Below are 14,358 nucleotides of genomic sequence, written 5' to 3'. Positions count from 1 at the left end.
ACTCCATCGGCTGACAGGAAGTTAGCCAAAACGACTGGATCGCTTACTTCTGCTTTAATAAACATTGTATAAAAAAACCACATATGTAAATGCACTCGAATTAGCTTAAAAAGCTAGTTTTCATCGATTGTCCCTTTGCCAGTTTGTACAAGGCAACCTTTAAAAAGAACAACAATGGAATAAAATATTGTACCACATAGGGTAGACACAAACACATACTAAATGTCCGTAAATACATACATAATAAAATGGTACTGGTGCCGCTTAAGTGAAGATTAGGAGATCACCAAAGTCAGCAGCTAAATGCTCTGAGAACTGGACAAAATTTCCATCTGCATACTACACAGTCATAATTTTGTGATGAGGAGGGTTTCAGCCTGTGAGCAGGTGGTGCACAGTAGCCACAGGGCTAAGTGTTAATTTATTCCCCTGGACCCAACCTATCATTTTCCAATGCTGCCAGACCAGTGACAGTTTTTATATCATCTGGTCAGATAGGTACTTTCAGTCTGATGGAAGACAACTTGTTTGTAGTTCTATATATTTTATGGTTTGGTTGCAAGGTGTTCTTTTTTGTTTGTTTGTTTGGGCTGCGTGTTTGTTTTGTAGGATCAGTCTTATCCACTTTACTGCTCTGATTTAAAAGCTCGCTGCACAGCTTGAGGCCCAATTTCATTCCATCCCTCAAGCACAATGACCAGCATGTATTTCAGTAATAACCCAATAAAAAGTCACCAAAAAAACACATCTCTCAGTGTGCGCACCAATACAGCTGAGGCGCAGACCAATCAACCAACCAACCAGATTTTATTGGTCTTGGAGGTAATAACTGTGAAAGTGATATTGTAATGAAGGCAGTGGCAGCCCGGGGGAGTTCAGAGTTCTTGGCTTACTGTATTTCATGGTCGTATTAATAAAGCTGAGTCGAATGACAAAGGGGCAGTGGGAAGTGCCTGCTTGCTGTTTTCTACAGAAGATTATTATTCACAACCCATCCATCCTTTCCCCCCGCCGTCGGTCACTTTTTGACCTCTCCCTAATCAGAAAGCTGCTGTTAACAATCTTTCCCACTGTGTTCTCCCCCTTTCAGCGTATCTGTCTCGTCATTTCCTTTATTTCACCTCTCTATTGTAGTGCCTCCCTCCTCGCCACTGTTAGTCTCTAAAGGCCAAGGTACACTCAAAATCAAATCAAAGGCTGTTGACCTGCCGTCAAATGCCTGAATACTAAACGTGTTCCCTGGTCTGTTGACACCGATGACTCCCACAGCAGGTGGAAGAGTTTTCAGTATGTCTACCCTCCAACTGATTCATTTTATAAATAGGATGACAAGACTTGAAAGAGAACATTTAAAGAGGAACTATGCAGGATTTGCAGCTTAACTTTGCTACATTTCTACCTTTAGTAAACATCTTTGGAGTAATTGTGATGGTTTAATAAATAGCTTAACTTGTTACGAGGGAGAATGGAGAATTGCGTCTCCAACTTTGCTAGATTGGGGTCGCCGCCCCGGTGTCCCAGCTCTCGTCTCTGCACACCGCGACATAAACGCGTCCATAACCCATAATCTCTTGTTTATACTACACAAATATACACATATACATATATGTCATAACATTGTATATGATATGTAACATTATCTACCTCTCTATTGATTGATTTCTGGCCGATTTCATTGTAAACAAATGCACATGGCCAAGACGAGGGTTAGCAAAACAGTGGAAAAGCGACCAGCATTGCATAGTTTCAAGTGATGTAAAAAAAATTACAGGTAATTAAGTATTTGGTATGTTTGGCTTGCATACTTGAGAATTATTTATTTTGGTCACAATTTTCTCTGTGCAAACATCCATCCATCCAAACAGCAGCTGACAGTGGGAGAGAGGTGGAGCCCACACCCTGTGCAGGTCACCAGTCCATCACACGGCTCAGTGCAAGTCTAATATTTCCGTTTTCAGTTTCAGCATATGTTGCCCTTACAGTATGTTCTTCTGTGTTTGCTGCAGTTTTTCACAATTCCCCATCTCTCTCACCTCTGCATCCAATTTTACTTCAGCATTATCACTCTGACGCTGCTCTCTCCTCACCTCTTCCCATCTCCCTCTCCCTCACATCACACCACCTCTTTATTTTCTTCTCCCCCAGCCAACTCTCTCTCCTCCTTTCTCTCATTCCTCAAGTAATTGTCTCTCCACCACTCCCTCGCTTGCTGCACAACTCTTCCCATCACCCCACCTCTCTCTCCATTTAACTCTTCCTAGATTGCTCTCTCCCTCGCTCTCCAGACTTTCTTTCTCCCTGGTGTTAGCTGCCAGCTGCAATATCATGTGAGCAGAATGTCAAGTGCTTCCAGTGGAACAGACTGACTATGTTTAGTGCTGTTGACAGACAGACACACACACACACACACACACACACACACACACATACACACCCATGTCTCCTCGAAAAGTCCCATGTGGGATTACACTTCCTAGTCATGGACACAGAAACAGACACGCTCAAACAAATGCATAAACATAACCTCAAACTTTAATTCAATTTAACGACATTTCTGGGAGATGTGTTTCACTTTCTTACCAAGGGTTGAATAAGTAGTCTGACATATGATCAATATGAAGCTACAGCCAGCAGCCAGTTAGCTTAACTTATGATACCGTACAGCTCGCGGCTGTCTCTGCTTACAGGTAACAGAACCCGCCAATCAGCACCTTTCTTATTCACAGTAATCCACATAAAGCACCACCATAAAGCACTGATTTCAAGATAAGGCTAGATCAATCTTCTCATTGAACTCTCAGGAAGACAATAAATAAGTGAATTTCCAAATAATCTGTTTACAGTGGAAAGCACAGTATAGAATATGAAAAATAAAAATATATACCTCAGCCTAATGAGGGCAGTGGGATGTGGAGCTAGCTACCTTCAGCTCACCTCCTCCCCCATAATGTGCAGCGAGAGGATTCACAAACATTCATGAGTTCCCTTCAGGCTTCAGATCTGTACTCACTCTGTTTTGGCAGTAAAACTAGGAGTCATGAACTCAAAACTAGAGAGTTGTGCATCGACTACATCAGTATTCCATTGGGGAAGTGGGGCGTTTTAAGAGGCTGTAACTAGCGTGACAGATGATTAGGCAGCAGGGCTGAGGTCAATTATCTTGCAATTTACATCATTCAGGAAGTGATTTGTCTGGAGAACTATTCTAGCTGGGTGGTTTTCACTTATAATGAAATCATAAAGAACGAAAAGTCTGTAGTTATGAGTCAGTGCCTCGGTGTTTAAAATGAGATTTTTTTTTTGGATGTGCTGAATTAGGAGAGCTGTTGATGTGGTGCATAAAGAAAAACAGTTGGGAAGAGCGGATGAGTCAATATCAGTTATGTGACTAACATACAGTGACACATTTTAATGGTGTGATGGTTTGAAGTGGGATAAGGAGGCCACCATGCATGCAATACAAACAGCTAGGGCTCATGTGTTGTTGTTGTGAAGAAATACCTTTCTACTTCTGATGTGAAAGATTCAGAGATTCACTTTCCAGCCAAGTCAATCACATCTTTGTAAATTGATTGATTTATATATTAGCATAGTTATTTAGGGTTTATTTTACTTCACCAGGTTTGTTTTTCATTAATTCCTCCAATGTTCTCACATTTCATTAATAAACTTTCCGTGTTTGTTAAAGCAGAGCGAGTTGTGCTGGCTTGGCAAGAAAGCAGCAAACGTAGGCACAGTGAGGGGAAGTGTCTCACCGACAGTGAGGGATCGTGGGAAGTGTAGCTGGCCCAACGTTCATTCTCCAGCTCCTCCATCACCTACAGCATGCACAGAGAGAGTGGGGAGGGGGGGTTTATACACATATTGCAAACAGACACACTCGTACACACATACTGCAGTACACCGACTGGTATTCATGCGTGAAGGGATACACACACACACACATACACACACTCAAACACACATACATACATTTTTCTCCAGACTAAACCCACCTGGTTCATGGCGCTCTTCAGCCACGTATCCACAGCAACCCCCACCTGTCGTAAAAGGTCCAACCGAGCCTCAGCTTTCAGCTTTATTGTCTTGGGAAAGAGAAAGAGACGGGTGAGGAATATTAACTTCAAATTTATCACTGACATAGACAACTGTAAAATAACACTGCAACTTACATCAGATTTTCTGACAGTGTGTCCATATCACTTTATTTATCCTGCTGAGTAAAATGATGTAGAAGACACATAAAGTGTACTAGGACTACATCTCTGCAATCCAAGTTATATAACTGTCAGTATCTGTGGTTTTATCTGTTCAGAAGTGGGAACCTTTTTCTCAGTGATGGGAGACTAACCCCTTAAAATTGCAATTGCAATTGAAACACATACCGGTAAACATTTTTGATCATGATGTTGACATAAAATAAACAATGCCATAACAATATCATCAACTATTAGCAAGCGTCTCTGCAAGTTGAACCTTATGGGAGTTTTCAAGGACTTTTATCCAGGGCAGCCCAAATCAAGGTGCCAACACAACATAAACTGAAAGACGGATCAATGTTAATTACTGTTACGACACAAGTAATTATGAGGACTATAGCAGGCTGTGCAGACGCTCATGGGCAAGGGAGAGAGATTAGATATGTAAACACTTCTGAATTGTGCAGTGATGGCAGACGGTCTGTCACACACATCCACACAGCAGCACTTAAGTAAACAAATATTTATGAATATATATATTTTAATGACTAATAGTTTCTTTTGGGCAGAGAACATATACATTTAAGGATTTTCAATTCTACTGACGTCTATTTTCAGAAACTTTCAAGGCCTTGATCCCCCCCCCCCCAAAAGTCACATACCGGTACTTTTGAGGATGTAAGTAAGGGAACCCTGTTTGAATTCAATCTTCACAGGAAAAACTAGTGAAGAAAAATGTTTGAATGTATTTTGGGGGGAGCCTTTTAGCTGTGTTTGATCGCAGTTCAGTGACAGAGCAAGGATGTGAACTGGATTTGCACCCAAAAAATGTGTTGAATTTATGTCATGTACTCTTGTAAACTTGCTTTACTTTCTTCTAATGAGCTGTGAACACTGGACATGTGCTGTGTTTTTTGCTAATGAGACAATATGACGAGGCTACAACCACCAGTAGGGAAACCCCTGAGACATCTGTCTCGCCTCCCATGTCTTTCTCTTTCATCTTTGATCCTTTCTTTTTTTTTCTTGCTGTCTCTCACCATTTTCATCAACTTCCTCCTTCATTACCCTCTCCTTTCCCTTCTCGCTGATGCTGACAGAGCAGATTGATGGCCGGTGCCTCCCTCCCACAGACGCAGACGGACACATTATCAAGACTCCCAAGCTTTCATCCATAAAATACCTAAGGCCCTCAAAGGCCACGGTTTGCCTTTCTGTTAGCAGCACTCAACAGCCTTAGCAGCTGCCTCTGTGGGGCCATTAACATACCGACTCAAAGAAGAAAGTAGTTAAAATACTGGCTGATACACTGCAACAATGATGTCAGTCGCCAAAACCAACAGATTAAGCAGCCTGTGGTGTGAGGACAGATCACTGATGGAAAGATTGTACAACCTTGGGCACAAAGACAGGCCAGCTGGGCAGCTGTAATCATTAAAATCGACACAAAGTTGGACTGAAAAAGAGGTGGGGAGATACTGCGAGGATAAAACTCAGCTCTTTGATTATTACTAATATAATCATTGGAAGATTTCCAGATGAACGTGTTCTTTATTTTGCTGTTATTTTATTTTCCAGTTAGTTTTATTTAATCATTATGCTCTAGCACCTTGTTTCTCAAATGGGGGTATGCGTGCCCCTGGGGGTACTTGAAGGCACTCCAGGGGGTACGTGAGATTTGAAAAAAAAAAATATGAATCCCAATATCCGTTAAAAATAATTATTTAACAGATATTTCAATAAGATATACAGTTACAATATACAGTTTACATACTAAATCTTATATTCAGTGGGCTACTTAATTCATTATCACAAAAACCCCAGAGTCTCCCCCATACCAAGATAGTTTGGCCCAACCTGACATTTACCACATGTCAATCGAACAGAGTCGTGGTTGACGCGTAGCAGCAGCTTAAAACATGGAGGGAGGTGATAAAAAGGTGAAACCAGAGTTCAGGAGCCAGTAATTACAAGAATATGTGATGAAGGGCAAACAGTGGCATAAAGCTGACTCATCTCCAGCCGCATCTCATGCACGTCATGTCGGTGAGCATCCTGAGTGTTTCAAGAGGAAACTTTATGAATTATGCTCTGGCTGAAGTACACACCTTTCTGATTGAGCGATATCCCCCCATGCCACCGTGTTCCAGGACACAGACTGACTTGCAAAGCAGTAGCTAGGCCTACTGTCTGGACTTTTTTTATGTGTGTGAAGAAATGTTTATTCATATATATATATTTATCTAGAATTAATGTCATGAATTCATTTTGAGAACAGATATTTATTATAATCACAAAAAATAGCATTTTAAATTGATGATTATTCTCACGTGCACAAATCTTTATAATCAAGTTTTATTTAATTATTTTTTTGTCTGTATTTCTACATATTTTATTTCCAAATAGTTCAAAGGAGGCCACTACAAATGACCAATGTTTTACAGAGTTATACAGTAAAATAGGTCAGACACTGATGACACAGTGCTGTGTTTTATGTATTTTGGTCCAAAAATGCTTTGCACTGGGTAGGGGGTACTTGGCTGGAAAAAAACATTCTCATTACATTTAATGCATGTATACATATAAGACTATTATATCATGGTAAGTTCAAGTAGATTTTGATCATAGTAATATCACTTCCTCTTGTTTCTGTGTCATTAATAACTATTCAAGAGTCAGATGCAGAGTCTTTTGTGGAGCACCCAGAAGTTAAAATCAGACCAGCATCAGTGGAGCAGAGGATACTGGATCACACTACTGTTTCTTTCAGTTTATAGGTTCAAAATGAGGTGAGAAGAGGTGAGAAGAAGAGGATGCATCTGAAGACTCTGCAATGTGCAGTGTTGAACAATGTGCAGTGTTGACAGAAACAAATGTCAAACTTCAAACATAATGTGCTGCTTATTCTGATAATCTGACCTCCCCATGCTCTTCCATTACTGCAGAAGCTTCCGTGCGCTTTTTGAGATGTTTTTAAAATAACCCTAAACTCTGAACAAACAGTCTGCATGGATAATAAATAGATCTCCTTAAACTTGTACATGATTGGCAGCAGTGTGATTTATGCTTCCTGCATGGTATTTTAAATACCAAGATGAATGATTGTGAGACAAGACACTATGCATATTGAAATGAGAGGCTGTGGGGGAAACAAAACCATTTCTCAAATAAACCTAAAATATGTACAAGGTGTCTCTCTCACTGATTTGCCTGCAGTTTGACACGCAGTGAATAATGGTCACAGTTTTAGCACAGATTGTGCATCGACTCAGCATTTGTTGTTGTTGTCACAAGGAAACTAGGCAATTTATGAAATATCAGCACATGATGACAGGTAGCAAGGCCAACTATGCAATCAATCTCTCTTACTGGCTGGTAGCAACCTTCTGTCCTCAGGCTTGTATTTCACACATGCTGTTCCTGAAATAGGAATGAGTTTTAGCTTGTTTGTGATGCCAGGGTAAAATCTAGATTATTACCCTGCAAAGCATTATCAACGTGCATTTCTCCTATGGGTACAGGATCTTTAAAAATATCTTTCAGTCTACAAAGAGACATTCCCTGGATATAGGTTGTCATCTTTACCTCTAAATCTCTATTCTAAATATAGGTCGAGCCTCAGTGATTTCAAATGGCTATTGAAAAATGCTTAATCGGATGGAGGTGGGACTTCATGTAAAAGGAAAGGATGGCACTCTCACTACCCGGATAATACGGTAATCAAACCCGGATAATGTCTTTTGTACTGCTTTGTCTTCCTTTATAATTCTGTGATAAGAGCTGTGTGATGAAGCCATTTGTACCAAATGAGCTCATAAAATATTCATCATCTTACTCAAGGTAATGGTGGCCTAGAAGAGCAAAGAATAGCAGACAGACAGTGTGACTGAGAAAGACTGAAGCAGAGCGAAGGAGGCAGAGGGTGGGGTAGGAAAAGGTGGTGTGGTCACATGTTTGCACTTTGCAACGAAAAGACTCCCTAATTATTCTGTAGCAAGTGAGATCACAAGCTATCAATAGTGTTGCTTCAGACTAAAATAACCACCCAAACTACTTAATCACCAAAAAGCTGAAAAATTACATCCTTGACCAATAATTTGAGAACATCTCTTGGAGGATAAAAATGAAATTGCAGAGACACGGTGATCTCACCAAGGATGACATCAGAAATAAAATACTTGTGACCAAAACAGACAGCAGGGGGTGCTAGATGTTTAAAGTCTGCAATGAAAGGTAGCATAGAAGCAAAGAGGTAACAGGAAGAGAGTGAAGGATGAGAATAAAAGTTAGGGAACAGAACAGAGGAGAAAAGCCTAAACAGCCCAGATACTTTTGAGACAGAGAGCCGTGACAGAGTGGAGGTGAGGAAGATGAGAGATGATGATGCAGCGTTCTCATTCATAGAGTGACACACTGAATCTGCGAGAATCAATACGTAAATGATCGATAACTGCGAGTAGAAAGGCTGAGAGGTGTAGAAGGAAGAGAGAGGGAGTGTAGCCATAAAGTGAGAAGAAAGATGGTGAGGAGGAAGGAAAGACTGGGGGGTGGTTGATGAAAAAGCAAAAAGAGTGAGAAAGAAAAAGAAGAAATTGATTCCCACAATGTTAAGACCTCAGAGTTTAGATGTAATTGCTGGAACTTTTACAGCTGCGTCGCCATCATAGGTGTGTGTTGTCACACTGAGCTACTGAGACAGATATGACTCTGCAAAAGTATGCGTAAACCCCCACAACTGAACAGAGTGCAGCAAAACCTTATAGAGCCACATACAGGAGGAGGTTATTGGACTGTGTGGATGTAGAATAGCCGAATGGATTGAATGATGTGGCGTATCCTACAAAGTGAAAAGGTGGACGGATCAATCCTGAGGGATGTTTGTTGATTGCACTCTGCTACCTCAGGCGTGCTGATGAGTAGAGTGATAGCCAAGTGCCACCGACTGCATTCAAAGTCTGAGCCAAATAATTAGTCACTCAGCCCAAACACCAGGTAGGAGAAATATGACAAGGCAGAATTCTCTGCTCTCACTGCCACAGAGGGTTTGCTAGACTAACACTGCAGTGACACTGCTGCACCCACGTAAGTATACACAGTATATAAATATATATACATCCTTTACTTCAGAAGAGGGGAGACAACCTCCATACCTGCACTTCCTGTGTATGATAATAAGAGTCTGGAGCCTAGACTAGACTGGGAAAATCCTGGACAGATGCCAGTCCATCGCAGAGCTGAACTTGACAGTCAACCAAATTTAAGAGTTTCTAACTCGCCTGTCCTTGCATGTCTTTGGACTTTTATTGGAGAATGCAGCACGTCGTGGACAGAAGCCATGTATTTGTGATCACGAAATAAATGTTGACAATCTGAGTCACACACACCTCAGCTTTACGTATGTTTTCTTTGGTGTCTTCTATCTTCAGCTCCAGATCTAGTCTGCCTTGCTCCGAGGCGGGCAGGCCGTGGCTCTCACACTCCTCCAGAGACTGAGAACAACACGCACACAAACACAGAACTTGATTAGAAGCAGCATCTGTGTCTGTTCCAGATATCCACAAGTGGGTATATGTGACAAACATGAGTATGTGTGGTCGTCTTACTCTCTTGTAGTGAATGATATTCTTGTGTTCCCTGGCCACCCTGGTTGCCCATTTCCTGGCCTCCTTGTTCAGACTGTGCTCCTCCGTCGTCCCCGTCTCCGACTCCAGCTGACGACTCTAAGACAGACAAACACACACACACACACACATACCAGACAGGCACACGTGCCGTAAAAGGCAGTCAAACACATACACACACACACATACACACATAAGTGCACACATAAGCATCAGTGACAACAGCACAAGGTGTTTGATGCAGAAGCTGTTAATTAAGCTAAAGAAAGTGTGAGAGAAAGACTGTTTCTTTCTCACATAATTAATACAGTGTGTGTTCTATTGTTATCCTCTTGGAATGAAATAGCTGGTATTAAAATCACATGTGAGAGAGCATGAGTGTGTGAAAGTGGGTGTGTTTTTGTTTGACTGCAGGAGGTAGCCTACATACAACAAAAACACACATGTGGGCCTGTTGGAGAATCTGCATGACTTTCCAATTCAACATCAATAATACCCATGTGGTATTTTTCTTCAGAGACTAATTAATGCATTAAATCTGACTGTAAATTCTGCATTTATATTATTATTGTTTATTATTTATATATCACTAATCCACTGTTTACCATTTATTTATAGTTTCTGACAGGCACTGAAAACCCATTTTCAACCAGCTTCTTAAAGAGTAATGAGGTGAATGTGGCACATACGACATGAACACACATTTAGTCTCTTTTGTGCTTTTTTCACTGATTTAAAGTGAGTTGGGCATAGTGTAGAGTAGACAATATTGTGTTGGTAAATATTGTTAACTTATAATGCTTCAAAATGACCATGACATATATTCTGGCTGTAGGCAAAATAAAAGTGCCACTACCACCAAAAACAATGTGAGCCTCAGGATGTGCATGCGTCAGTGTTACAGAGGAGTGTTCACAGACCTGAGAGGCTGGGGTTCCCATAATCTGATAATGAAAATGTGTTCGCCAGACAAAGGTACACGATATTTTAATTGCAAGTTTCTGTGCACATCATATCTATTAATTATGTGCTGCTTCAGTAACAACAGGGCATAAATCTGGCTAAGTATAGGTGTGAAAAGGAGAGCTTTACACTGGAGATTTACAGCTTAATTACATTCAGGCAAGGGAACATGGCAGGGAGTTAAGGCAGAGAGGCAGAAAACTAGATTTAAACAGTGACTCTAAGCTGACATGTCATGGAGAGAGCTCAGCTAATTTGTGTCTTTATAGTTTTTTAAACCTACTGGCATGCTATCAATGGAGTTAGGAGAGTAAATATAGTAGAGTCACAAAGAGTTTCCACATGCTGTAGGTTTAATGGGAATGCTGCCATGCTACACTTTCAAACTTCTCTTTGGGGACTTGCAATGTTGAAGCTCTGTTCATTAATGTTATAGTTTAGATTTCAGCAAATATGACATATGATAATCAAATTGTATAAATTAATTTATGCAAATATTCATTAATTGAGCTAAGGCCACAATAATGAACCATTACCAACTATAGTAAATGTGATAACAGACTAATCAGCTTGCCAGCTATGGGAAATGTGAACAGCAAAGTTAACTGAAAATGGTGTGATCCTGCTCTACTTCAGTAACAGCCTCTACTGTGGTAATAACAGTCATTTAGCATACTGCATAGAACAACTGTGTTATTCTGAGCCCAGCAGGGTGGGGTGAAAATAAACTTTGTCAAACTGTATTTGTATGTGTGTATGAAAGGGAGGTACAGTGTACACTGGAGGGGTGTGTGAGTTTAAGTCTAAACCCTGAGGCCTTGTTGCTCACTCTGAACACTTGTTGGTCTTTACTATCATATTATTGCAGGGCTGTGGTTTTGCCACAGTAAGAGGCCTCTACTCTCTCTTCCAACACAGATTTGCACCATTTAGCACAAGTCAAGGGCTCCTGTTGTTTTCTAAAAAAAGCTTGCAGAGCGGTACCACTGTCTTATATATCACACTGAACAGCACCTGTGGCTGTATTTCTATGTAAGATGGTTTAATGGATTTTTAAAAGCAGTGGGAGCCAGAGTCTCGACTCCGGGGTGTCTGCATAACCCGCAGAGCAGTAGAGCAGAAAGTATAGGGCCTTCTGACTTTTGCAAATACACTGTTGCAATTAGACCTTTTGTGTGGAAGGATTAATGGCCAAAGGGAAAAATAATTAAAGGTGTTATAGCAATAAACAAGAAAAATGCCTACATTCATATCCAACTTTGTTTCAGTCTTCGCTTTAATATTTATTGAACATTCAGCACCTGCACAGTGAGTTTTATAAAGTGCTGTTTGCAGATGTAGACACTTCTAAGAACTTTCTCATCGTTTAGACTTTTGCATAGTCATCCTCAACATTTAGTTGTAGTGTGTGGCCATTTTTATCAAATGCAGAATCTAACAATGAAATTAAGCACATGCAAACAATAGAAAGAAAAAAAACAAGACAAGACCATTGTTTAAACCCATAACCAAACATGCAATTAAATATCACACAAGCCAAAGATTTGACTCATTCCTCATTTCAACAGATGATGCAACATGGTTACGGCAACTAATGAATCATCTGGTGCTGGAACTGCACTGCTCGCCAACACATGACAGCATGACAGCATTTCCATGCAGTGATCCCACTGTCATAACAGTGGTATTCAGTAATCCAGCGTATGTTTCTCTTGCTTAGAGCAACAATAAAATGCAGGGTATAGAGATCCTATAGTAATAATACTGCAACATAGAGAAATTGTTTGATTTTACAACTAATAATGCTGACGTACTCTTCTCACAGTGCATCCAGTTTCAGACTCTGGGGTAATGATAAGTATATAAAATATGGGTAGGTTGTATGAGTTTACATAATATATTCTTTGAGAAACAAAATGACTGCTTTTGTTTACTCTAGTCCGACTGCTCTGTTGTTGCATTAAAGGAAAGCCACACAACAAAACATACACCCATCATGTTTACTCTGATATTTTACACCAGCAATGATCATGATGTCACAAGTGCGGCTGTAGCCACACCTGGGTGATTGTGCTGCAGCATGCAACAGTGATGGTCACGTCACTTTGACAAACAGACAATGGGACTATGATCATTAATTTTCCTCGCAAGAACTTTGAGTGTATTCTGAGAGAAAATTTACACACACATCTTGTCTGCAGTTATGTTCCTGTTCACAGTACGCCAAGACGAATCACACTTCTCCCACAGCCAAAAACATGGAAAAAAGAAATAGTTTATAGAGCACAATAAGGTGTTAACAGTTATTAATAAGACGACATGTTTGCCCAATAAAAAAAAACCTGGTTTGCATCACTGTGAATCTCTTTTCTCTTGGCGATTCTGTGCACAAACATTTTACATGCTCATGCTCATAGTCCCCTGTGTGTTTTTGTTGAAACTGGCTAGACATGCTGTAATGGCTACTCCATGTTCTGTTTAGGAACAGGGATGGGTCCATGCTGCTTCCCAGAAAAGATCGTTGGGATGTGAAGGTCATTCAAGTTGACTAGCTGTCTGTCTGACTGCTGGCAGTAAGACAGGGTTAAGTCAGGTAAGAAAAAACATTGGCAGTTGTGTTGGTCAGAGAACATGTGCAAATTCAGTGTGCATATTGACATTGGGATTTATGTATAAACCAGTGTCGTGCAAAGTTGTCTGTCTTCTTAGGGTTGAAATGCATTATGCTTCCTTAAGTAACACCAGCAGAGATAGCTGTATAAGGATATGAATGGAAAAGATGAGCCATGGTTTGTGTCAGGGATGATGATGGGGATGTTTACAACAGTTAAGACTACCTGTGCCAGGGTCATTCTCATGGCACTGACGGGCGACGGCTCAATGTCCACCAACTGCTGCACCGAGCTCAGAGTCTGGCACACACACATACACCCAGGCAAGCGACCCGCACACACGCACGCACCCGACAGCAGCAGCAGCAAGCACACGGACACACAAATACAAGGAGGAGGTTAATGGAAAAAAGTTCAGGGAAAAGTGTTAGCAAAGGTTGAACAGGATCAGGGAGACACAAGGAAGGAACAGCACATGGTTACACAGAGAAATGTCAGAATCCCAGAAAGAAAGAAAAAAAGATCGGAGAGGGAAACAGAAACTGGCACAGTGACAAAGTGAAAGAGATAGAAGCTGAGAAACAAGAAGAGCACAAAATGACTCAGACACAGGAGAGAAGGAGAGCTTCTGTAAAGTGGAATTAGGACCAGTGTCCACTGGGAGACATCTCTTGTTTAGCCAGCAATACTTACAGTAACAAGTCTTTGGAGGAATGGGACAGCATGATCCCCACGGCTGATCAAACTGACTCTGATCAATCCACTACAATTTGAAACATTTTTAACATTCAGCTGCAGCAACTTGATGTCTAAACGATAAAACACCATCTAGAACTAAAAAAGAGAAGCTCCCAGTGTACACACGCAACATTTGGTATTAAAATGACAAGAATTAGAACACAGAGTACATTGATGCTGCTATGCGATCAGTAGACAAGACTAGTTAAGTGGACAACTCCGTCC

The 14,358-nt window shown here is 40.8% G+C and overlaps 1 protein-coding gene across 2 annotated transcripts in view; it reads right to left on the bottom strand.

The window, feature by feature from the left end:
- The window catches only part of fchsd2 (FCH and double SH3 domains 2), a 61,272-nt gene that overhangs the window by 7,181 nt on the left and 39,733 nt on the right, over positions 1-14,358 (bottom strand). Inside the window, exons 11-15 of one of the 2 annotated variants that reach the window (XM_085795524.1) lie at positions 13,621-13,695; positions 9,803-9,919; positions 9,584-9,688; positions 3,996-4,085; positions 3,756-3,818 (exon numbers count right to left, since the gene is read on the bottom strand). In XM_085795524.1, the coding sequence (XP_085651650.1) occupies positions 3,756-3,818; positions 3,996-4,085; positions 9,584-9,688; positions 9,803-9,919; positions 13,621-13,695 (450 nt within the window). The remainder of the gene's footprint in view (positions 1-3,755; positions 3,819-3,995; positions 4,086-9,583; positions 9,689-9,802; positions 9,920-13,620; positions 13,696-14,358) is intronic. The other variant, XM_085795525.1, reaches the window with a different exon arrangement.

The sequence above is a fragment of the Trachurus japonicus genome, chromosome 13 (genome assembly GCF_045865225.1).
Source record: "Trachurus japonicus isolate A0001 chromosome 13, Traja_1.0".
NCBI classification, from domain to species: Eukaryota; Metazoa; Chordata; class Actinopteri; order Carangiformes; family Carangidae; genus Trachurus; species Trachurus japonicus.
The sequence above is the reverse complement of the archived record's forward strand: the minus strand, read 5'-3'. Positions and strand labels throughout refer to the sequence as shown.